Below are 24103 nucleotides of genomic sequence, written 5' to 3' on the forward strand. Positions count from 1 at the left end.
GATCCTGTGTAAAATCAGCCTTCATTCAGAGTTGAATGGGGAAAAAAAGTAACTTTTTTTACAGAACACATATTGGTTTAAGTTGTGCACTATGTTATTTTAGTAAAGCTTTTAATGAGGACTGACCTTCAGTAGCTTCCAAGAGAAAGATGTAAGGTCAGTTTTCTCATTGTGTCTCCTGAAAGACAGAAATACAACTATATTTTTCTTCCCTGTATTTATTGCAAGACCTTGTTCTATTTCTATACCTGTCAGCTCCGTGTTGAAGCGCTTGGTCTCTTCTTTCCTGCTGCTCTGCATTCAATCATCTTTTCTCATTTCCATGTTACCCTTGCAAACAGCAGGGAAGGTTTTGATGGGGCAAATGATAAAACAGCCACTGGCAAGCAGATTTTTCCCCCTGTTTTTGAGTTCCCATGGCTTTTTTAGTGACGATTAGTCTAAATAGAGTAGCAGAGAGCCAAAGAATGGATGGCCTCTAAAAAAAACCCTCCAGTGATATCAAGCGTCTGGTCCATCGAGTCGTGAATTCCCAAAGCTGGTGATTATCAGAAGCTTGTTTAGGGTGTAGCAGGGGAATTACTCTATGCTTGTTTTGCTGCTGAGCCTTTCCTAGCCCTCCATTGTCCATCACAGGCAGAGTCGGTGACACCAGCCTTTGTGCCTAGCCCCATGGAGCTGGGTGTCCTGCCAGGCCAGTCCTGGCGGTGGGAAGATGGCCATGAGTGTGTGAAGTGGCGTGCCGGAGGCAGAGAGGAGGTCGGGGAGCAGGAAGGCTGAGCCTCGCCATACCAGGGCTGCCGCCACTGTAGGGCCCTTCCCTCCCACTTGGTGTGAGCCGCTGCCTCATGCAGCTCCTCAGAAAGTGGACCTGCTCCTGTGATTTCCCATAAAGGCTTTTCCTTGTATGTGTGCTATCTCCATTGCTTTAATTGTAATTAGTTCAAATGCTGATGTGAAAGATGAGAGAAATATCCCTAATGGTGGACTATATTTGAAAATTTCTCTGTCAAACACGCAGAGGGCTATTTGAATGCTTTCTTCCATGGTGCATTGTGGTTAGCTTTGAGAAATGGTTAAATAAATTTTTAATGATTTTATTTTTCCCTGACACTTTTATGTGGTTTTGTTGTTCTGCGTGGGTTGCTTGGTCAATCAGAGGAGGAGGAGAAGGAGGAGGCATTAGCGTGTCCTGGGAGGCTCTGCCGGGAACTGGGTTATCACACTGAGAGGCTGCTGTGAGTGTTTACCTCTCGTCACAAAGGATCTTCTGATACCATTTTATTATTAAACAATCTATATTCCTTGCTCAGGCTTTCAGAGGCTCCCAGCAGTTCTGCCAGGCTAACCTTGTTGCTAAAGGTGATGGTTGTGCTCTCGGTTGGTGAGTCAGTCAGGCAGCGAGGCACTGCCGAAGCTTCTGCTATTTTGTGACAAAGCCTTTCTGCCATGACATGAGCTGGGAACTGTAACCGTGCTTCAGGAGCCACGTGCGTGCCTTCAGGTGACCCCATTTCTTGCTGGGGGTGCGGCACTGGCCCCTGCTGGCATGGGGCTGTTGGTGTGGAACTAGTAGAGCTGCCCCAGGCTGGAAGATGTGATGTCTCTGCTGGTGCTTGGCCATACTCAAGTTGTGTGTCAGCTGGCTTCAACTGAAATATGTTTTTGTGTGTGTGCCGCCAATGTGCTGCTAGTTTTAACTACAAAAGAAGTTGCTGTTGGTTGTCACTGTCAGTTCTCTTGAGGAAATAGGGATATAAATTTCCTTTAAATGGTGCGACTTTGTTGGTGAATTTGGACCACCAAAACATGTACCGCGCCTAGCTCTGCTCTTTATACGCTGTTGAACTCCTGTTTTTACAGTTTGTGTGTGTGTGCATGCTTCTGTGTGTGTTCCTCATGGGCATTTCTCTCTTTTGCTCAAACGGTTCATGTAGAGCCATTGTGTATGTCCTGGTTTTGGCTGGGATAGGGTTATTTTTCTTCCTAGTAGCTGGTGCAGTGCTGTGTTTTGACTTTACTCTGAGAACAATGCTGGTAACATACTAATGGTTTAGTTGTTGCTAAGTAATGCTTACCCTGATCAAGGACTTTTCAGTCTCTCATGCTTGGCCAGTGAGGAGGGGCACGGGAAGCCAGGAGAGAGCAGAGACAGGACACCTGACCCAAACTAGCTAAAGGGGTATTCCATACCACAGCACGTCATGCCCAGTATATAAACTGAGGGGAGTCACCTGGAAGGGACCAGTTGCTGCTCGGGTTGGGCTGGGTATCGGTCGGCAGGTGGAGAGCAATTGTATTGTGCATCATTTATGTTTATTGTTTTTCCTTCATCCTTTTAGTTTTATATTTTCTTCCCTTGTTATTTCTCTTATCATCGTTATTGTTAGTAGTGGTATTATATTGTACTTTATTTTTGTTATTGGACTGTTCTTATCTCAACCCGTGGGGTTTACATTCTTTTGATTCTCCTCCCCATCGTGCACATTTGCTCTGGGTATGCCTCTAGCATTAGGTGTATTTTCTTTCATCTTCTGGAACATGGAAATCAAATTCTTCCAGCTTGTTCCTTTTAAATGTGTGCTGATTTTGGCTGAGATAGAATTAATTTTGTAAACCATGAATCCTAGTTTTAATCCAAAACATAGCCCATATTAACTACTATGAAGAAAATTATCCCAGCCCAAACCAGCACATTCTCCACCCCTTATTCCATACCATTTACATCGTGCTCAGGCCCTACACTATCCAATACGTTCTTATTACCCACCACCACCCTTCCCATGCTTTACGCAGATATCATTCCCTTATTCTATGGACCATCCCTATAAATAATTGTAAAATGTCCATAAATGTCCACTGAGTTCACTTAGTCCATGACTTTGGGCTCTGTCTGTTATGGTGGTTGCTCAGGACTGGAGAGGTGGTGTGTGGCATGGAGTTACTGGGCACCAAAGCCAGGTCAGGCCCAGCCACTGCTTCTCATGCCCTGTCATGGTTTAACCCCAGCTGGCAACTCAGCCCCACGCAGCCACTCACTCACTTTCGCCCGTGGGGTGGGGGAGAGAATCAGAGGGTAAAAGTGAGAAAACTCATGGGTTGAGATAAAGGCAGTTTAACAGATAAAGCAAAAGCTGCACAAAAGCAAAGAAAAACCAGGAATTCATTCACCACTTCCCATGGGCAGGCAGGTGTTCAGCCATCTCCAGGACAGCAGGGCTCTATCTCGTGTAATGGTTACTTGGGAAGACAGATGCCGTCGCTATTTCCCCTGCCTTCTTCTTCTTCAGCTTTATATGCTGAGCATGATGCCATATGGTGTGGGATATCCCACAGTTGGGGGATATCAACTAACCACAGTTGGTCAGTTGGGGTCAGCTGTCCTGGCTGTGTCCCTTCCCAGCTCCTTGTGCACCCCCAGCCTGCTCGCTGGTGGGGTGGTGTGAGGAGCAGATAGGGCCTTCGCTCTGGGTAAGCACTGCTCAGCACTAGCTATAACACCCCTGTGTTATCAGCACTGTTTCCAGCACACATCCAAACCATAGCCCCATGCTAGCTACTATGAAGAAAATTAACTCTACGCTAGACCAAAACCAGCACAAAATGGTATATTTTATGATGAAAAGGAGATACAGTATCTTTTTCTATTTTATAACTGCAACTGAATTTATTTTTGTAGGTGTAGCATCTATGACTGTGCCAGTGTACATCGCAGAAGTTGCTCCACCACACTTAAGAGGCAGATTAGTCACCATTAACACTCTGTTCATCACTGGAGGGCAGTTTTTTGCAAGTGTCGTTGATGGAATCTTCAGCTACCTCGCAAAGGATGGATGGAGGTTTGTGAGTCTTCCTTGCTAAAAGCAAAGCTGGCGGGGTTGTGATTTGGTTGACAGCTATTGTAATTCTTGTTGGTAAAACAGAGTTTACGTAAAAAGTGGTAAGACTGTATACTGAAATGGAACTTTAATAATTAACTCTCCATAAATGATATCCATACTGCTTTCACTTAGGCTTAATATTCACAGTATGCTTAGGTTTTTTGACTTTACTAAACTTCAAAATGGATGAGCAATAAATATGCATCAACAAGCTTGAATGGTTGACATGATGTTTATGAAAGTAACTTGCCTCTTGCATTTAGAATAATTACATGGTGATTTTTCAGAAAGCAAGTTTCCAACAAGTGTGATCCTCTGTGCAAAATAGCAGTGTATTTTGAATATTCTTAAACTGAGCACAGAATTGAAGGATATCATAGCATAACTTCATAGTTACAAGCTTAGGTTATAGAATATATGAATCTCTTTGATTCTACTTTCTAGATACTATGTTCTTCCTGTAGACAGTGCTAAGTGATTCTGGACTGTACCCTTATACCTACTGTATTTATAGTGGTGTGTCATTTGGGAGAGATGAGAAATCTCAGGGGCTCTGTATTTTACTTGCTGACTTGAAAAAATAATCAACAGATGTGTAGGAGGAATAACTTACACTAGACATTCTAACTTCTGGAAACTTGTGCTTAATTATGTGTCCTCTTGTCTTCAAACACTCTTGGGAAAGGGACACATGTTGTAGGGGCTTTGATTTCTGTTGCTACAGCCTGGAGTAATTTTGCTATTTGAAAATCTTAATTTGAAGGATCCCAGCCCCAAAGCCTTGCAAGTTAAATATCACGTTCTCTGGCTTGTAATGGAGCTAAATAGCAATTTCTAGGTGCACTGTCATTTGAGGTTTAAGTTAGGAACAATTAATTTGGGACTTAGTACGTAGAAGAACTTGGAAGCCGATCTTTCTGTAGTATGTAAATAAATATATATTAAAATGTTAAATATGCATTAAAATAAGAAGTTAATGTTTTCTTAATTAGTGTATGCTTTAATTTGTGTATGTTTGAAGATTCCTGAAGTTTGAGGTTTTTCATTTTTGTCCATGCAATTGTTTCCTTTGCCTCTTTTATGAAAAGATGTAACATTTTGATCTTAAAAAAATAGTCACTTAATGATGATTTAGTTTAATTTTAATTTAATTTAAAGTTTTAGCTCTGCTTTGTGCTTTCTGAAAATGCATTGATTACTTTGGCTCAAATACAAATAGCATTTTTCATTTTACGTGGAGCTTTTGACGACCTTTTTATTGTAATGCATCTGCATTCTCTGGCAGACTGTATGTCCTCTTATGCAGAATGAAGAAACCGCCTTCCCTGAAAGAAAATCTTAGTTTTCTAGGATTGCTAATCTCTTTCTGCAGTTAAAGAGATAGGCTCCATTTTGAGAAAAGTTAATGGTATGCAGTAATGCTTTTCTAAGTAAAATACAAACTGAAGTATTTGATACCTGATTCCAATTATTCAGTAGTTGCTTCATTATTTAGCTTTCAGCCTAAATAATTTGTGAATGTAGTGGCCCCTTATGCATGGGGCTGGGTGAGAGGAATGGACAAGATACTTATTTAGAAGTGGAGCTCCGAGTCCCTGCTGCCATTAGAGGCATTGTGCACTTTCTGTTTAGGCAGATTTTTCGATTTCTGTTTACTTCAGCGAGCATAGATTCAGCTGGGAGAAGCTTTTGTGGACGTAAATCTATTGGGTTTTTTCCTATTAGTGCCCTGACACATAGGAGGTAAGGATGTGTTTGTTACCTGTGCTTTTAAGTAAATATTAGAAGAAAATTACACATTAGAAGAAAAATACAAGCTAACAAAGTATCTGTCAGGTATTGATCTTATTGGAGTGGTGTTTTTTGTTTAATTGTTCAGGTAAACTAAGATACGCCCTAGCTTGAGATTTTGTAGCACAAAAGCAGACTTCTAGGCCTCTTTGGAAAAGATCAGCCAAAGAGTTAGCATTGTGGTATAGGATATATCAGTTTTCAAATCAAGCACTGACACAGAATTGACAAGAACATTTCTAGGTAAATGACTATTTAAGGGGAAAATATCATTGTGGCTTGTTACACGCATGCAAGTTACGATCTTTTGATACGTTACTTTGTAAATATATTTAGCTAAAGTGGAAGATTAGGTGGAAGGCAATAATCATTGTCAAATGTAGGTTTTATCTTTCTGTAAAACACTGATGTTTCGATGTGCCACTGTACCTTAAATGGGCTCCACCCACTGAAATACTGCATAATTCCTCTGAGAACTTCCACATTGGTGTGACTTACACTGTTTAGAACAAAAACCCCTCTAATCTGGTATAATTCAGGCCTTTAACCTAGCTGAACTACAAAAATTAAAAGTAAAATCTAGAACCTGTGGATTGAGTAAGACTAAGAGGCTTGATCAGAGCTGTGTGAGATGCTGGCTTTTGAAAATCTCCAACAATGGACATTTCCATTTCTCAGGACAACTTGTTCAGCTGTTCAGTCACTCCTGCTGTGAAGAATTGTTCTCCCTCATTCTTCAATCTGAATTTTCCTGTTGCAACTTGTGACTATTGATTCTTGTCAATAGGAGACAACTCTTGTCCTTCCACAGTGTACATCTGAGAGGAATCTTTCACCATCTTCTCTATGAGCTCCTTTTCAGTTATGAAAGATGCAGTTAGATTTCATCTTGATCCTCTCTTTTCTGGGCAGCACAAACTCAGTTCTCTCAGCCTCTTCTTCTATGCCATACATTACAGTTGCGTGACTGTCTTAGTGATCCATTGCTATCCTGGTTTGTAGCTTTCTCTCACATTAGGGGTCCTGGTCTTCCAGATTCAGCACAGTGTGTTGAGTAGTGAGGAGCAATTGTTTCTAGCAACCTCCTGGCTCATGCTGGATTACTTTTGCTGAGGCAGCAATGCTGTTGTTTTAAGTTAAATTCTGATGGCTTGAGTGGAGTCAGGTGAAGCTATTGACTATTGGGCAGAAGCTGAGGCTATGGTGTTGATGAGGTATCCAAGGATTCTTAGCTGTGATGCTGGAGCTGTTAATTGGGGATTGTGTACTTGTCTGCACTCAGTTAGTTTACTGCAACCTAAGACTGAGCAGGGAAGAGTACAGATGGTCTGTTACCTGGGAAGAGTGGCCAGTGAATGCATGGGAAGAAATCACAGATGTTCACTCCTGAGTCATCACATATAAGAAGGAAAATTAAAGCAATTACTGTAGCTCTTACTGACTGTATGGTTAAGTGTTGAAGTGCTACACTCCAGCAGGAGTAAGGAACTTTTTCTTGGCTCTTCTTGTTCTTGGGATGCTGGATATTAAACTAAAAATATACCAAAGAAAACAAATATTTAACCTTACTCTGATGTCAGCTTAGCTTTATAAATCTGGCTAATGCCATCTTAATAGTATTGCAGCAGTATGTCTGAGAAGCAGAAATGTTACAACAGGCTTATTAAATTTCATGCTGGATTTTTTCAGGTCTGCTAGACATCTGCCTTCAAATGCAAAGTCTTGTACTCTATATAGGAAAGAACTATATTAGATTTCTGAAAGCTGGCTCAATGCATGAAATGTCTAAAATTGCCTGCTTTTACTCTCAATTGGTTAGATCAGAATTGCTTGATCTGAAAATTGCATCAACTCTTGAACTTGCAATGGATGTATGCTCTTCACTGAATGTTTTCCTTCTGGCCTGCTCCTTGTCCTGAGCTTTGACCAGAAGTATGTCAATTGGAAGCTGACGTTAGTGAATGAGCACTTTCTGCAAATTTCTTTTTTATCTTGCTTGTGATAAACAATCTATTCAATAGAGTCCAACTGGTAGCGTTACAGTCCAGATTGAGCTTTCAGGGGCCTCAATTGATTTTGCCTCCTAAGATGATTGCAGGCACCCAACTGCTTAGTTCTGGAGACTGTCGCATTTAAAGGACTGAAGGGCTTTGGAGGAACAGGAATTAGGTAATACGAGTGTAAAGACTAAATCTGTTTATTTTGATGCATTAAAAGATCCTTTTGCTTGCAGTTTGACAGAATACCATGATTGTGTTTTCAATCTCCATGGTTTTGTTTTACTCTTCATTTGAAATAGAAAAGGCTTTCTAAAGGCCACTCTAATGCAGATGTTGAATGTACAATTTGGTGAGCTTCAGTGGTGTGTGTGTGTAAAGATTATTCTGTATACAGCTACAAAATCTTTGTGGAGAGGGAAGATCGTAGGAAGAAATGAGGACTATTAATGAATGAGAACATTAGTGAATGAGGAATAAGAACGTAAGTGAGTTAGTGGTGCTTGTTAGATATGTTGGCTGAAGACTACTCAAGTAATAATCCTTCCACAAGCTTTAACTAATGATGAGCTACACCGTTCTTGGAGTGTTAGAAAATAAGAGATGTTAGAATGTTAGATAGTAAGAAATCTGCTCACGGATTTCTTTCTAGAACAAGATTTACTTGTATGTCCTTTGGAAATATTTGCTGGTTTTAGGAAGAACTTGAGGGCTCAGCTTGGGGATGGGAAGATTGGCCTGCATGCACATTGTCCTGAGATGGCCATCCTCTTTGCATTACCTTTGAGTGTTCTTGTTCTCATTCTTCAGTTTTCTGCCGTGTTGTATTGCTAGTGTTTGTCTTTCTTAAATCTACAAATATTTCTAAGCAAGTATTTTTCTGTTTTCATCTGTGGGTGTCTTCAGAGGTGTCAGTGCTGATCCCTGGAAGCATAACCTTCCGGCCAGTGGTAATTCTCTGTTGAGTAGAGAACTATCCTTAATGCTGTATATAGTAACGCCCCTCCTGCCCTCAGCATCTCAAATTCAGTTTTGAATTAAAACCTAGCATGGCAGCTGGCTGAAGAGTTAAGGGCAGAGTCTCCAGAAGAGCTGGTGTAAAGTGCTGTGCTGATAAAATGGACTTTTTTCAGAGTTTCTGCTTATAGTTAGAAATTTTCAAAAGTAAAACTGGCATCTCTTTACACAAGAGGCGTATTCCTTAGTCAACTGAGTCTTCTCATAGCATGTTTTTATAGGCAAATATTAGGCATTTATTTTTTCTTTACGTATTTGCAGGTACATGCTGGGCCTTTCGGCTGTTCCAGCAGTTATACAGTTTTTTGGATTCCTCTTTCTTCCTGAAAGTCCCCGATGGCTCATTCAGAAAGGCCAGACTCAGAGAGCACGGAGAATTCTCTCTCAAATGCGTGGCAACCAGGCAATCGATGAGGAATATGACAGTATCAAAAACAACATTGAAGAAGAAGAAAAAGAAGTTGGAGCAGGTATGTTGATTGCTTGTTGGTCTCTCTGCCTATCAATGATGAGATAAAAATCAGAAGGAATGTTGAAGTTGTAGCCTGTGGGAACTTGATGTTTTGCTTTTACTTGTCTGTTTTGCTATTGTTTGAAATATTTCATATACTGGTAGCTTCAAAAATGAACAGATGTTTCTATGATCCTACAGTTTTAAATTAGGTTCTGATTTCTTAAGTGAGGAAAAAGTAAAGTTGTGTAAGATTCTATGTTAATCCCACCTATGCTTGTGTGAGAACTGCTCTCAAAAAATTGCTCAGTTTAAGAATGCACATCTTGAGGAGTGGAAATAATTAAAATAAAGTTTGGTTTATTTCTTCAGTGGAAAAGGCCAAACAGACACTAGGGAGGTCTGAAGGCATCTTAAATGCCTGAAATATCCAGAGGCCATATCCTGGCTGACGTATTCTAGACAAGGAGCCTTTGGAAAGATTCACAAAGCTAGGCATGCAGTACAGAAGTTCTTTTTCAGTAAAGGCAGCTTCTGAAAGTCCTTTTGGACTGCCCTCAGGAAAATAAGGCATCTAAATCAAATCTGGTTTTTACTCTTTTTTTATCCTTATGCCATAATTGCTCAAAACTTTATGTATGTACCAATGCGTGCACTTAGAAAGCAAGATTTCCATTCCATTGACTTTCTGTCCTTTACATATTTTTCCTTTGCTTTGTGCTCAAAGTGTTAAAATGGGAATCTCAATTAAGGCTCGTAAGGAAGACTTGTCTTAATTCTTACTTCCTTAAACATTGACAGGAAAATATTGTAACTTCTCAGAGCTGGTGGAAAGACAAGTGCAAGTTATCTTACGTCTGTGTAAATTGAGATTGAACATCTTATAATGCCTAATCTCGTTGCCTCATTGAGTTTGGCTTTGAGCCTTACAATAAATAATTAAGTATCTGGAAAAAGTTATTTGACACATGCTAGTGAAGGGATTTTCAAAATATTCACTGGTGTGAAGCAGGATTTTTTTTCTCCCATTACGTTTTTGAGGCTTTAGGTACTTTTTTCCAGTTCTTGGGGCGTGGGGGGTATGGGAAATGAAGTTCATTGAAGCTGATTTAATAAAAAGCTGAAGCAGATATTCATAGAACAGCTTAGGTTTAAGAGTCCTGTGCCGAGGTTCTTGATCCTAGTTAGGGATTGGGCTGTTCAGTTCTGTGGAAGGCCACTTAATGGGTAGTATTAAAGTTTTTATGCTTTGTAGAAAGAAAAGGAGCAGCTGTTTGCTCCATCCATTATTGTCAATCACTGAGCTATAGGGTATGCCCTTGTTTCTCCCTCTTAAATCTTTCCTCATGCTTCTGTTTCACTGTTTGTAGACTAAATGTGGTGTTGTAAGACTGCAGTAGGACTGACTCCAGCTCAGTTGTTAATCAGTCTTCTATACATTGGTAACTTGGACTGGCACACTAGTTGTGAGGTTGTTGGCATTATAGAATGTGCAGGTCTCTTGGTTTCCCCCTGCCTCCCCAGAAAACTTACAGTCCTGAAGGTTAGGTAAGTCAAGCACATTCTTAGGAGAAAGCTTGGTTACACAGAGTAAGTGTTTTCTTCTCAGGTAATCCACAGCTTCGGAGTTAGAATCATAGCTTCAGAGTTGTCACCAAAGGGCATTAAAGAAGTGTAGTTACAAGTATATGCTGTCCCACTTGTTATAAATGTTTAGCAAATAGGCATTAGATATAGTCACTCTCATTTTTGTTTATAACTTGGTTGTAATTGCACTTCATCCCATTTAACCCAAAGTCTTCATTGTTATAAAAAGGTACACTGTGTGTCAGCATTAAGACATGCATTGTTTTTATTACTTTTCTGTGACTTTCAGGTGGTATTTACAAATTATATTAAATTGTAATTACTTCCATTTCTTGAGGAGTTGTCTGGATCCTCAGTATTGAATTTGGCATGTGTAGTGCAAGAGCAACTTCCTGTTCATGGTTTCATGGTGTTCAGGTATTGACAACTAAAATGTGTGCTTCTGCAAAGACTTTGCATTTCATTTTTTATGTGTATTTGCATTGGTTTTGTTTTGGTTTGGGGTTTTTTTAGTAGTACTTTTTGTTTTCATTTCTCCTATTTGTGGCAGACAATGTTTTAAACCACTAGTTAATAGCAATGATAAAGAATAGTAGTAATTCCTATCAGATGTTGTGGACATCATTCCAGATTTACAAAAAGCTTTAAATGACCCTAAACTGACACTGTGTGTACATGGCATTTGAGGCAAGATTACTTTGTAGATTGTAGGTTGAAAATCATCTTACTTTTACCTAAAAGGGCTTTTTCCTTTCCTGTCTTCCTTTCTTCAAAAAGAACAGATGTTCTTTTTCATTAATTCATACATGAGCATCTTTGCCAGTTTCTTAGGGCATTATTTCGTGAATGAAAATAGGTCTGTGTTTGACTTCTTCTCTGAAGGGAGTGACAAAATGTAACCGTAACATATTGTCCAGTCCCACACTAAAAGCTGCAATGCTTTTTGAAACTGTTTCATCAACTATTCGTGTCAGGGAAATAATGAATCACAGGGGAACCTCATCTGTCTTGCTTAAGCTGCTTTCTTCAAAGTTTGGTTTTAATGTCTGTCATAAAACCAGAGAAGTTCTTTGCTTTCTCCACATGGTCATCAAGCAGCTTCTGTCTTGAAAATAATGAAGATGCCCTCAGCAAGAAACTTCTGTTTCAGAAGTCTTTTGTACCAATGTTGGATACCTGTTAAGCAAATGATTCACATTTCTTTATCCTTTCCAATACATTCATCCAAATCACTGCTGCTGATACTGCTTAGCAGCTTATATTTTAGCATTTTCAGATTGGTAGCTGGAAAAGGATGTATCTTTTTGACAAATACTTTCCCAATGACTGGTTATGCAAATGACATTTTTTCTGGCAGTCATGAATACTGCTTTTGTGTGCTCTATTCTATACTCCCAGTTTGACTTTTGGTGTTGTAACCTTGCGCTTTGAGAACTGAATGGGTGGGCATCACCACATTCTGCAGTAACATTACGAGTTGAATCTTGGTAAAGTCTAGCTAATCATCATCGGTTAACATCATCTCCCTCTCAGTTGGTGGGGCTGTAGTGCAAGAAGGGAGCTAGTGACAGGAAAATCAAGGGTAGAAGGACTATGGGGAAGATGTTAGAAGAGAGCTCCCCAAGAGTTGTGGAGACAGTAGTTTATAGGCGTGAAGTGGACTTCCCCTTCACATATGCTGTGGGTCTCACAGATTCCCCAGTGCTTGGCTTAGGCTCTGAAGCCTAAAGGGGGAGAATAGTCAGAAGGGGGTTGCAACAGATTGAAAAATCAAAGACATTGCTGGGAGAGTGTTCTGGGGCTCCTCACAGCAAAACATGTCTGACCTGCACTGCTGCTGACTTGTAGTTTTTAGTACAGTCAAGGCAGAGATTCTGTACTGCATGTTAGTTAAAAACAAGCAATCAAATCACAGCAAGCAGGCAGGCACACTGGCTTAATACACAAATGTAGATGAAGTAGCTTGTGTTCCTAAGTGAATTAGAGAGTGGGATTTGTAATGCTAGTTCTAGAGTAAGCACTTCTTCAGTTTGAATTTAATGTGTCAGTTTTGCGCGTAAGAATAAAGCTACTAGCACACCTTTTGTAAAAGTTTTACAGGTTGCCTGTGTAGTGGTCATTTCAGACTCGACAGAAATCATAATGGCATCCAATGGAGACATTTTAAATAGATCATTAATTTGCTGTATGTTTGACAACACTTCAGTGTTCAAAGCAAATCGTAGAAAAGTATCAGCTTGTACTGCCTTTCTGGGTGAAAGCATCTGCAAACTGCCTGGCTTTTCCTCACGCCCCTCTTGTAGCAGTACTGAGCTGGGATGTGCCAGGATGCATGGTATTTCACATGAAATTTGTAGTGATGACTGTAGTACTAACTTAGCATCTTGATGAAATGAACATCATTTGCATTAAGACTAGACATTTATTTTTGTGTAGATGAAGGATGCGTAACCGTGGGTCATAATTACACTAGGAGGGCAGTGTAATATCCATTATATTTATCCCATATTTCTCCAACCTGTGATTTAAGGTTGAGACTCTTGACCTTATCTGCTCTGCCTGTGGACCTCTGCATTTTATTATCTGTTCTTATCTATGTATATGTGTCACCTTCTGATCATGAAGATGTCTTTTCTGCACATGTTATGCTCAGTAATTCTGGCCGTGTAAAACTGCTGGGGCTCAGTGGTGCATGGAAGCCATGCTGCTTCTGTGAAATTCACTGAGTGATTTAGAAAACAAATCATTACTCTGTAATATTGTTTAACTTGCCATTCTGTGTCTGTACCAGAACGTTACGTAACGGGCACTGCTTCTAGAGCAGACATTTTCTTGTGTTTTCATTATTTTTAATACATTTTTTGTAATAGCCTAGCTTTTTTTTTTTTTTTTTTTGTGAGGCCAAGAAAAATGTATCCGTGCTGCTCTTTCGCTCCTGTAGGCTTGACTCACGTCTTTGCTGAATTTCCTATTGGATCAGTGAGTCAGTCTCCTTTTTAGGTTTTGTATTTCCATGTTGGAGATAAATGTGCTATGGTATAAAGGTAAAATCATCTCATTACCATTATGTTTGAGCTCCTAACTTTGCCCAACTAACTGTCAGTTAAAAAACGATATTATCAGGCAGGAGATTTGGACCCTCAGTCCTTCCTGCTTCCAGTATATTTCTATTTCTTGCACCTTTTCTTCTTAAGTAATATTTTAACTTGTTAGTATTCCTGGCAATGGCTTTGGCTGCAATCATTTGATGTGTATCTTTATAGGGAGATGCTGGAAACTTGCAATGGTTTCATTCTTAATCGTAATTCTCCCCTAACTTCTGGGAGTTCTTTTTATCCTAGTCTGTCTCCCAACATGCCTGGTGTTGAAAATGATATAGACAGGTTTATTATTATTGGACATCAGCTGGAATGTTATTTAATGAAACTTGGTAATACTGCGATGCTCTGGTAGGGCTGTGCAGAGCTCTGAATCATTCCACTTCCAGGCACTCAAATCCTTATTTGAAGTTATGATATTAAATGGCTGTCATTACCTGTAACCATGAAATTAGATGGAAATCTTCAGGGCAGAAGGTGTTTAGCTAAGGATTTGTTGAAGAAAATTCCAAATCCAATATGGTTGGTAGTCATGTCAGCCTGAAATTCTTGCCTGTGGCAATATGAAATGCCAGGGTCAGTTCCAGATGGGTTTTGCCTTTGGATTTTGTGGGAAGTGTGGCCGATGCAAGAGGTACTTGAAAGGAATATCTTCATTTCATTCTTGTATTTTAACCATTTGACATGTAGAATTATTTCTTTGTCTGTTCCCTTAAGAACAAAAATTCTTCCTGTGTATGTCTCCATTGGAATTTGTTTTGAGATGAACCCATAAACAATTATCCTCTGGATAATTTCAAATTCATGCAATGCAGGCAAATAAAACATAGAGACATTTGATCTTGAGAAAGTGTACTAACTCACTTCAGTGCACGATCTGATAACAAGAAAAATCCTTCTACAAAACTTGGCAAGGAATATTGGAAATATGAATTACTGTATTAAACAAATGATACAGAGAGATAAGAAGATTTTTGGTTCTCCTTTTATCCTTAAAATCTTTTAAAAGGCTGACTTATTCTTGCAAATATGACCTTTGAGAAATATAGTGTATAAAGTACATTTTTGGTTTTCTGCCTTGTATAGAAATATGACTGCTATATTTTAAAAATAATAGTTTTTTTCTAAGAGCTCTGCTTATAACTTCAGTTTGTGCACCTGAGTTTGGAAATATCTGTATACTTTAGGAATCCTGGTGTTAGTGTGTTTACCTGGCAGGGCATTTCAAATTGGCTTTGCTTCAGTGGCTTATGAACAAAACCTAACCCTTAATCTTCCATCTTGGTTTTCAATGTGCTAAAGTAATGTGAAGAAGTAATAAATTGAACCATTTATCTGGAAATGGTGGTAAATTGCCTGTCCGAAGATCAGATTCTTTGGGGTATGCTTCTTCAGGTGTATGTTTTGGAGCAAACTCTTCTTTTGTCCAGACAGATTTCCTATACAGTAGTCCTAAACGACAGCAAAAAGCAAAACTCTGTAAACAAACTTCATGTGACTACAGGGAAGCACCATGAGGGAGGATGGTTTCGTTTGGTTTTGTTTCTTTTCCCCTCTTCAGATTCACTATGAAGTTTCTGGAAGCAAAATTAGCTTTCCAATCACGGCATTATAGGCTTTATATTAGTTCACAGCTTTTGAAGCCTACAGAAAATTCAAGCTACAAGTCTGGAAAATGAAACAAAACTAAAAAGACTTAATCTCTATTGGTTTAACAATAAAGTTGGGTCTAATGATTTTGTTTTAAGCCAAATGACATTATTCACCAATTGAAGCTGAATTCGCTGTTCAGGTAATATTAACTGCTGCTCTTCATCTGAGGTTGCCTGTGGGACTAGGTGTCTGGAAACAGTACTGGTTTCCACTTCAATATCAGTGCACCGCTGAACATTCAGCTGATCCCTATGCTCTGCTTAGGAACAGGCATCTGTTTCGTGAAAATACATGTTTCTGCATGGAAAAAAATTTGGAAGAATAAGACTAGTGATTGACATCCTTTCACGAGAGAAGCAAAAACTGACTGAAGGAGAGCCTGTGAATAAGGGTAGCATGTTTTGCTTATGTTGTGTCCATGGGAATAGAAATTTGTAACTGGTGCTGAAAGATCAAACAAATCCCTACACCCACCCACGCCTGCAAATTTAACTAGAATAGTTTATTTTTCTTTCTTAGTAAGAACAGCCTAAATCAGGCATTTTTGGCTCGTTGTTCGGGTGTTCTTATTCTCTCTGTTGCATGTTTGCTATCTGTTAGGGCTAGCTACAGTACCTCAAATTTATAGAAAATTTATGTATAAAACCAATCTTTTTCTTTTATCACAAATCCTACTTGGTTTTGTGGAGTCCAACTGACTTGGACTACATTGGTTTCTAGAAGCTGTTGGCCTTCTGGCCCCAATTTCCATGCCTTCTAGGAGCTAAGTTCTGTTTGAGAAAACAGCAAGCTAGATACATTTCTTGGGTTTTCTGGAAGTAGTGCTTAGCTGTATAACTTGGCCTGTTATTAGAAGTCTGCTATGTAATAGCATGAACTTTAAACAGCATTTGAAACTATGTGTTTGCAGTAGTTCTTTCCCAGTTAGTCCAGGGGAAAACAACAAAAACAGTGTGGCATGGGGTAAGATCTTAGGAAAGCTGGACTAAAGCTTCACTAAAGATTCTTAGCAAAAGTGAACTTGAAGGACACGGAGGCAATTATTGTTGGTCGACAATAAGAAAAATGTATGTGCATAACATGAGTAATAGTGAAGGAATGAAGCAAGCAGAAAAGACTAGAAATAGGAGGAAGGCAGGGCAGGGAGAAATGAAGGAGGTGGTTCTTGCACGTCTTTCTTGAAGGAGGTGGTTGGGAGGCAAATCTGTTCTGAAGATTTATAAGGCTTGTTCTATAGTCAGTGAAGAAATAGGATAAGGTGGGGGAGACACCTTTATATTGTCTGTAACGCACACAGTTTGCTACAATGGGAAGGAAAGCTTGGGGAAGTGGGGCGAGCCTGGGCAAGAGAAGCTTGTGTTGGTAAAAGATACTCATCAGATTTTAATGCCATGATAGGAATGAAAGGGCAGAATACATCTGCTTAAAGGAAAGCTACAGCATTTATCTGGTGGCTTGAGGCATCTGGCATTGGGCTGGCCTTGCGGGTGATGGTGGTGCAATCACCTCTTCCAAATTGCAGCACAAGGATTTGTTGCTGCTGTGCCGGGCTCACCAGGCTCCTGCCTTTTTGGTTGTAATGGACCAAACCACGACCACGAGCCTTGAAGTCACAGGGCTGGAGAGCAGGTTCGCTTTGAGGAGGGATGCCTGGAGCGTGGCAGCTTGATTGTGTTAGAAATGGGAAATGTAATTTAGAATTTCACATTGCCTTCACAACAGAATTTGTTCCTTAAGCCTTTGCTTTTGTCTAATATGGTTACACTGAGGTATTTGTTTCTCCTCTGTAGTTACAGATCTACTTTTTATATTTATGTATATTGTTCTTAAGAAGTAATGAAAATATGGTACCTCTAGAGCAGCTAATGGTATTCAAGAGCTCAGTTAATTTAAAAAGAGGGGGCAGAGAGGGCGGAAGAGGCCTGGTTCTTCATCGTTTCCCTGCTGGATCCGGCATCTGCACTGAATACACAATTCTAAGCCGAATGTTCCCACTTGAGCTGCCTGCTTACATGCAGCAGGGATTCAGACAAAATATACAGTGTTGTGTGAAAATGTTAATGGGCATAGGGGGATATTTTTTTTCACGCTGCCGAGGAATAATTATAACACTTCACTGAGCTTAGTAATATGTTTCATTATTTAGCTCTTGGAGCATGTTCTGTGGCAAAAGTTGGAGGTAATCTTACAGCTTCTTTGCTCCCTGACCTTGTGAAGATGAGTGGAAACTTTAAAATGGATTTGAAGTTTTTAATAACAATATTTATATGGAAGTACCGGAGACACATAGCTGAGCAAACGTTACCTGTTCGTTCCATTTTAGCCTTATCAGCATAATCATTAAAATTAAAAAAGCTTTTTTCTTATGCTTTTAGTTAATATTGCTTTGCAGCGTTGTAAGAACCATGTCAGTGCAGAGATGGTCTTCCCCTGCTGCCTCCTGGGTGACAGGCTTAGCACAAGGGCAGTCCCCCCATCAGATATTAATGGTTCTGCAGCAGCAGTAGTGTTACTTTGGCTCTGCGGTCAGGTGAATACAGTGTTTATAGAGCTTGTTTAAATTGAAGTACTTTGTTAACAGGAAGAAACCATTGGGGAGGAAAAAGGATTTTAAACAGTGTATGCATTTACTTCTTTTATGTAAGGCCATATTCTGCTCCTGCAATTTAGTCAGGCTGTATCTTTTCTGATGACCTTCACCAAGGTATTGTCTGCCTGATTTTTGTCTAGTGCTCATCTTTTTTCTGTTGCCTTTTAAAATAACAGCAGTAGGGTTTGTTTTTTTCCCAATCTCTTCTGTTTTCAGGACAATTTATTCTTTTAGCAAACCTGAAGGGTTTGGTTCAGAATAAGCAGCTATCCTTGCACACCTCCTGATAGTTTATCAAAAATATTCATGCACTGAGCATTTCAGTAAATCTTGTCAACCAAAGTGAAGTCTGTCACAGTTGTTATGCTGCCATGTGTGGATTGTGTTTTGTTTGACAGAAGATGGATTTGAAAATAGAAAAAGGAAAGACTACATTAATGTTGTTTACTGCTGAGCATGTTGCTGCTGTGACTCCCAAACCATCCATTTCAAATGCTCCCTTACACAAATATTCTTGAGCTTTCCCTATACTAAGAAAGCAAGTTGTTGGCACTTCTTCCTTTTAAAAAGAAAGGAAAAATGGTGTAGTAGTTCCATGTTGACTGTTTGACCAGAATATGTATCTAGTTCTAGTGCTTTTATCCAGGAGATAAGAAACAGTTTCTTTTGTTTGACTGTAATTATTACAAGTGGTGAACTGGCTCAGAATTGTGTTTCATTCTTAATTTTTTGGTCAGCAAAGATTTCTGCTTTCCTTTATGGTTGTTTTTTTAATGGTATCCCGTAAGCCATAGTGATGCTCAACAGCTGTGTAGTAGTGTGCTAGTCTTGCTATAGAGCCAAGTCCCTAGGAAAAATCTTCCTCCTTATGTTGTTTCACTCCAGAATAGGAAGGGTAAGCACCAACTTTTATCATCTGAATGAATGTGTCTGGGGGCCTATGCTTTTCATGTGCTGTTTCTGTAAGTGGAGTACTTTCTAGGAAGTTTATAATACTAATTTGTATTCTAAAATATTGCTGGTCTTCTGGAAAATGTTCATGTAGATTAGAGGGGGTTTGTATGGTTGAAGCATGTGTGCGCGTGCGAGATAGCTAATGCTGCATGAATAATTCACAATGAATAATTTATCTAAATAATTTAGACTTTCTGCTTGTCAGTTGTCTGTGAGGAAACTGCAGTTCCCTTAGATATGTTTGTTTTGGAAGTGTTAAAGTGAAGCTGTAACAAATGCGTTGCAAACTTGAAATTCTAGTATAAACTCTTTGGAAATTGTGGCTTTCACAAATATGAAACAGTATTTCAACCATGGTCTAGAAATACCTGTAGAAATAAAGCTCCGAATAGCTCAATTAACAAAGTAAGAACATTTTAAAAGACTCAGACTGTTCCCTCTCCACCCCTGGTTTCAGGTTTGGTTTTTGCTAAAAACCCAAAGCAACCCCCCCCAAACAAAGAAAAAAACCCCCACAATTCCTTCACCAAAAGCCATTTGTAATGTTTTAGCATTTCCCTTTCCCACCCAGGAAACCACTATTCTGTTAAATGTCATTTTCCTGTGAGGAAGGGATCATTCCACTGTTTTAGCAGTGGGCAGTTTCTGTATTTTTTCTGTGAATATTCAGAGTTAAATACTGCATTTATGGATGATGGTGGTTTTGAAGTATTTTTCCTGATTCGGACCGTACTTGAATATTTTTTTCTGTTGAATAAAAAATAATGCTTCCAAAACCAGTATAGTTCCGTACCTACAGATAATCAAATATTTACCAAAACTCTCATGGAAAATGTTATCTAATCAAAGTAAGTTACCTCACAATGCAGCCATGGTGATTTATGAATGAAGAAATATTTTTTTACTCCAATATTGCAAATTACTTGTAGAATTATTCTGTAACTAAAGGTTGCAAGGGCTTGAAAAGTTTCTGCTTTTCCCTGCCATACTTTAGTGAGCATTACAAATCTCCCCTTATAGAGTTGACTTCAGGCCAACATTTAGTGTCAGCAAACCTAGCATGTTGTTATTTTCCCCCTCTTTGGTTGCAGGGAAGGTTGTAGAATTGCTAAGAAACTGCTGAGAGTTCAAGCTGCTGTAGGTTTAATTGAACATGCTGCATGTTTATTCTGTCCTTTTATAGTGGAATGACAGTTTTTCTCATAGGTTGCCAAACAAGCATCTTTGCTGTAACACACGATAGCCTTGTTCTGCCAGCTGGTCTGCACTGGTGAGCCCGGGGCTGGTGGGAACCCACTGGCATTCATGGGGTGTCCATGCGCCTGAACCCGTGAACTGGGGCTGTGAGGACTTCCAGGCATTTCGCCATGTAGAACAGCACTTCAGGGCAGAAAGAATGTAGATCTTTCCTTTGGTACAAAAATTGCATGGATATATTTGTGGTTTTTTATCAGCGCTGAACATCTTTAATTTTTATGTGAATTCTCCTTGGCGTCGGTGGCTATAGAGAACAAAACACCATTTTCTTCAGTGTGCTTTGACCTGTTTGCCATCACTTATTGAGCATGGAAAGGTTTAATTACAAATATTTAATAAAATGGTGCATGACTGCTCTAAGCATTAAATTACTATTGGCGCAAAAGTCAGCTAAATTATACTTGAAATTGGATTCATTTGAGAGCGACAATAATTTTAAAGTAATTCTCTCCTTTTGTGATTATATAGGTTGCACTAGTTTCTTTTCATTTAAATATAAATGTATAAATATATAATGCAAAACGTGATTTTCATTGTAGCTGAGGTGGATGTATCTCACTTGAGAGAGTACAAGTATGGATATATAAATGAATAAATTATGTCTCTGTAGTGTATGTTATAGAAAGGAGATGATTGGCTACGAGCCAGGAGACTTCCTTTTTAGTTAAAGCAAACATACGTTTCTATGGCAATAAAAGCAAATTTAAAATGTAGGTGGTTCTGACTGTTGCTAGTCTAAAATAAAGGTGGCAGTTGCAGAATAGTTCATTTCATCACCAAAGGAAAACAAGATTTTTATTGAAGAAAAATGCATCTATATTGCTTCATACTTAATTTTAAAAATTTTTGATTCATAAGCTCTTTCTGTGTTTATTTTTCCCTTCCTTTAATTTCTCCTGCTTGCTTTTCACTGCGTGTAGCAAAAATAGGAGCCTGCATATAAATGTTATTCAATTCTGTTATTATCAAGTAGATTTAAACTTTCATGGTGATTTGTATTACCTTTCCATCTTTCGTATTTTGTTGGGACTTTAAGTTTTTCATGTTTTGTTAAGTGATGATTATTTTTAGTCGTACTCAGAGAGACGCGGCATGACAGCCTTATAGCGGAAGATAAATTAAACCAGTATTTACCAAAGAACACTTTAACGTCTTATAACAAAAGATAAATTAATTGATATTTACCAAAGAGCACGTGTTTGGTGGAGTAGGTAGGGGATAACAGGTTGCAAATAAATAGGGTTGAATATAGTGAGAAGTGTTTATCTTCCTCAAATTACGGTGCAGTATAACAATGGAAGAGGTCTGAGACACCATTTCATCTCTAGATTGCATTGTTTAGGGCTGCACAGCCCTTTGAAGCACATTCCCGGAAGAATGATCCATTATAGAATATCCAAATACCACCTGTTCATGAGTCAGTGACCTCAAATTAATCATCCTGCCCTTGTCTGTCATACTTGGTATCCTTCAAGCTGTTTACTTTTTCTGGTCTCCACATCTTCCCAAAATCAGTAAGATTGGCTATAGGGACCTGAGGATTCAGCATCCGTGGGGATTTGTTTTTGTTCCTTTAAGAAGGGAGTATGGGCAGCCTATTTCATATATAAGATGATGTTTTGCAGCCAAAATTTGCTGTTAAGAACAGTGTGTGCATACGTAAAAACCAAATGGTATCTTTTTGGTCACTTGTACAGTTTGATTTGTTGTGCCACACCCTGACAGAGACAAAGCTTGACAGGTACTTGTTCATTTGGCATTTGGCAGGGTGGGAACATGTGGTACCAATCCAAGGTCATGTCAGATTTCATTAAATCTTCTTTTTGCAACGATAGTCAAGATTTTTCTTAACATTACAGCCTGAGAATATTTAATGTGAAAATATAAACCTAAAGTTGCAGAGATTCTGGTATTATCTATGAGATGCACGTTCATTTCCCTCATCGCAGTGGATGCTGACTTGGCTGTCCCTGGTAATTTCAGATAAGCGGTGTTAACTATTCAGTGTCAAAGACCTTGGATGAAATACCATGAAAAGACGTACTGTCTGTGCCAGCTGACTGCTGCTTGTGGTGCTGGGGTGGTGGGTTTGAGTGCTCCAGTTGCCATCCAACGGGAAGAATTGAGACCTAAGTAAAGGGCTTTGGATATCTGAGCTGCCAGGAGCCAGTGAAGCTGTTGGTGTTGAACGCTTTATTAGGGAAAACCTGCCGGTTTTATATGCTATAAATCTATGTATAAACGTACCAAATTATGGTTGATGAATAATGTTGTAAGACTGGAAGTAACATATGTACTCCAGGGCTGCATAATGATAATGTTTTGAGTTCAAATATTTCTTGACATGCTGTATTAGATGTAAATCCTTGAAATAAACAGAAAGACACGTTTTTAAATGTAACTTAATGTATTCTGTATTCGAGTGCAACTGTAGCGTAACCCAGCAGCTTCACAGAGGAAGTAGAATTTGTTTTTTTGTTATTTAGTTATTTTGAGGCAATTGATTTGTATTTTACAAATTTGAGAACTCATCACTCAGTTTAGCGTTCTGTTCTCATCCGAGAAACATTCCCTACCATCTGCAGCCAGTCGTCTGTTGTGCTGTGTGAGCCTGGCTCAAAACACAAAATATCAGCTGCTCTGTATAGTGCTGTGTTTGACAGCCCCCCCAAATGTGACTCATGGAGGTCAGCATACTCTCTGTTCAGGTGCAGGCAGATCCATTAAGAATGTGAATTCTGGAAAACATTCATGGGTCTTTCATAGACTTTTTATCATTTTATCGTGGGTATGTTAGGAAGTGCTACATGGCAAAAATACTTTAAAATACGGGCTTCTAACATGCTTTGAGTATTTTTTTTCTTATCAGCTGAAACTGGTTTGCAGAATCAACTGAGAGTTATTTTGAAATGTAGTTTTAATAAGCTTGCACTCTTCTGCCCTGCTGATAAACTTCTGTTCCTTTCTTCTCTAACTCCAGTAGAAGACAGAGATTAACCTGCAGAACCTGTTATGTGCCTTTTCCCACCTTATATCTTGGAACCTCATGAAGCCGAAGAGTGCTGTTCAATTTTAGCTCAGCAGTTTCAAAGCAGCTTTCTTTTATCATGACTTGGATAATTTTGAACAATCCTCTTTTCCTCCTATAATTCTTCTTAAATGTGTTAATTTTATTTGACAATAAAATTTCCCCTCTAAACTCCCAATGTTTTTGCAGATTTTAATATTGTTTTATGCTGGTGTCAGTATTAGACCTAATTTTTGCTTACAATTTTTAGTAATGATATTGAGACATTAGTATTATATTAGACAAAATTTGTGAGTGCTAGTTGTAAGGCATAACCATTGAAAACTACTAATTGATTTTGTGTAAATCCTATATGATGTCATACTCAGAAGTGTAGTATTTCATTGCTGTGGTGATAAGCACAGTAGAATTTTTCAGGATTTTTTGCAGCAGCTTATAATACTTGAAATGCCTACTATCATCTACAGTTTGAGTTCCATTGAGAATATAAACCTTGAATGACTGTGAACTGTTTTTACAATAGAAGTTGCCTTTAAGGCCTGAGTTGTAGTAATCATAGAATCATAGAATAGTTTTGTTTGGAAGGGACCTTCAAAGGTCATCTAGCTCAACCCTCCTGCAACGAGCAGGGACATCTTCTGCTAGATCAGGTTGCCCAGAACCACATCCAGCCTGGCCTTGAATGTCTCCATTCTGGGCCAGTGTTTTACCGCCCTCATGGTAAAATATTTTTCCTCATGTCCAGCCTGAATCTCTAGTCTTTTAGTTTAAAACCATCGTTTTACCTGCACATAGTTTA

General features: G+C 39.1%; 1 protein-coding gene across 1 annotated transcript in view; it reads left to right on the forward strand.

Annotated features, from left to right (window-relative positions):
* The window catches only part of SLC2A13 (solute carrier family 2 member 13), a 154285-nt gene that overhangs the window by 27411 nt on the left and 102771 nt on the right, over positions 1-24103 (forward strand). The window contains exons 2-3 of the mRNA XM_030479523.1: positions 3680-3839; positions 8948-9156. Coding sequence (XP_030335383.1) covers positions 3680-3839; positions 8948-9156 — 369 coding nt within the window. The remainder of the gene's footprint in view (positions 1-3679; positions 3840-8947; positions 9157-24103) is intronic.

Source organism: Strigops habroptila, chromosome 3 (assembly GCF_004027225.2).
Source record: "Strigops habroptila isolate Jane chromosome 3, bStrHab1.2.pri, whole genome shotgun sequence".
Lineage (NCBI taxonomy): Eukaryota > Metazoa > Chordata > Aves > Psittaciformes > Psittacidae > Strigops > Strigops habroptila.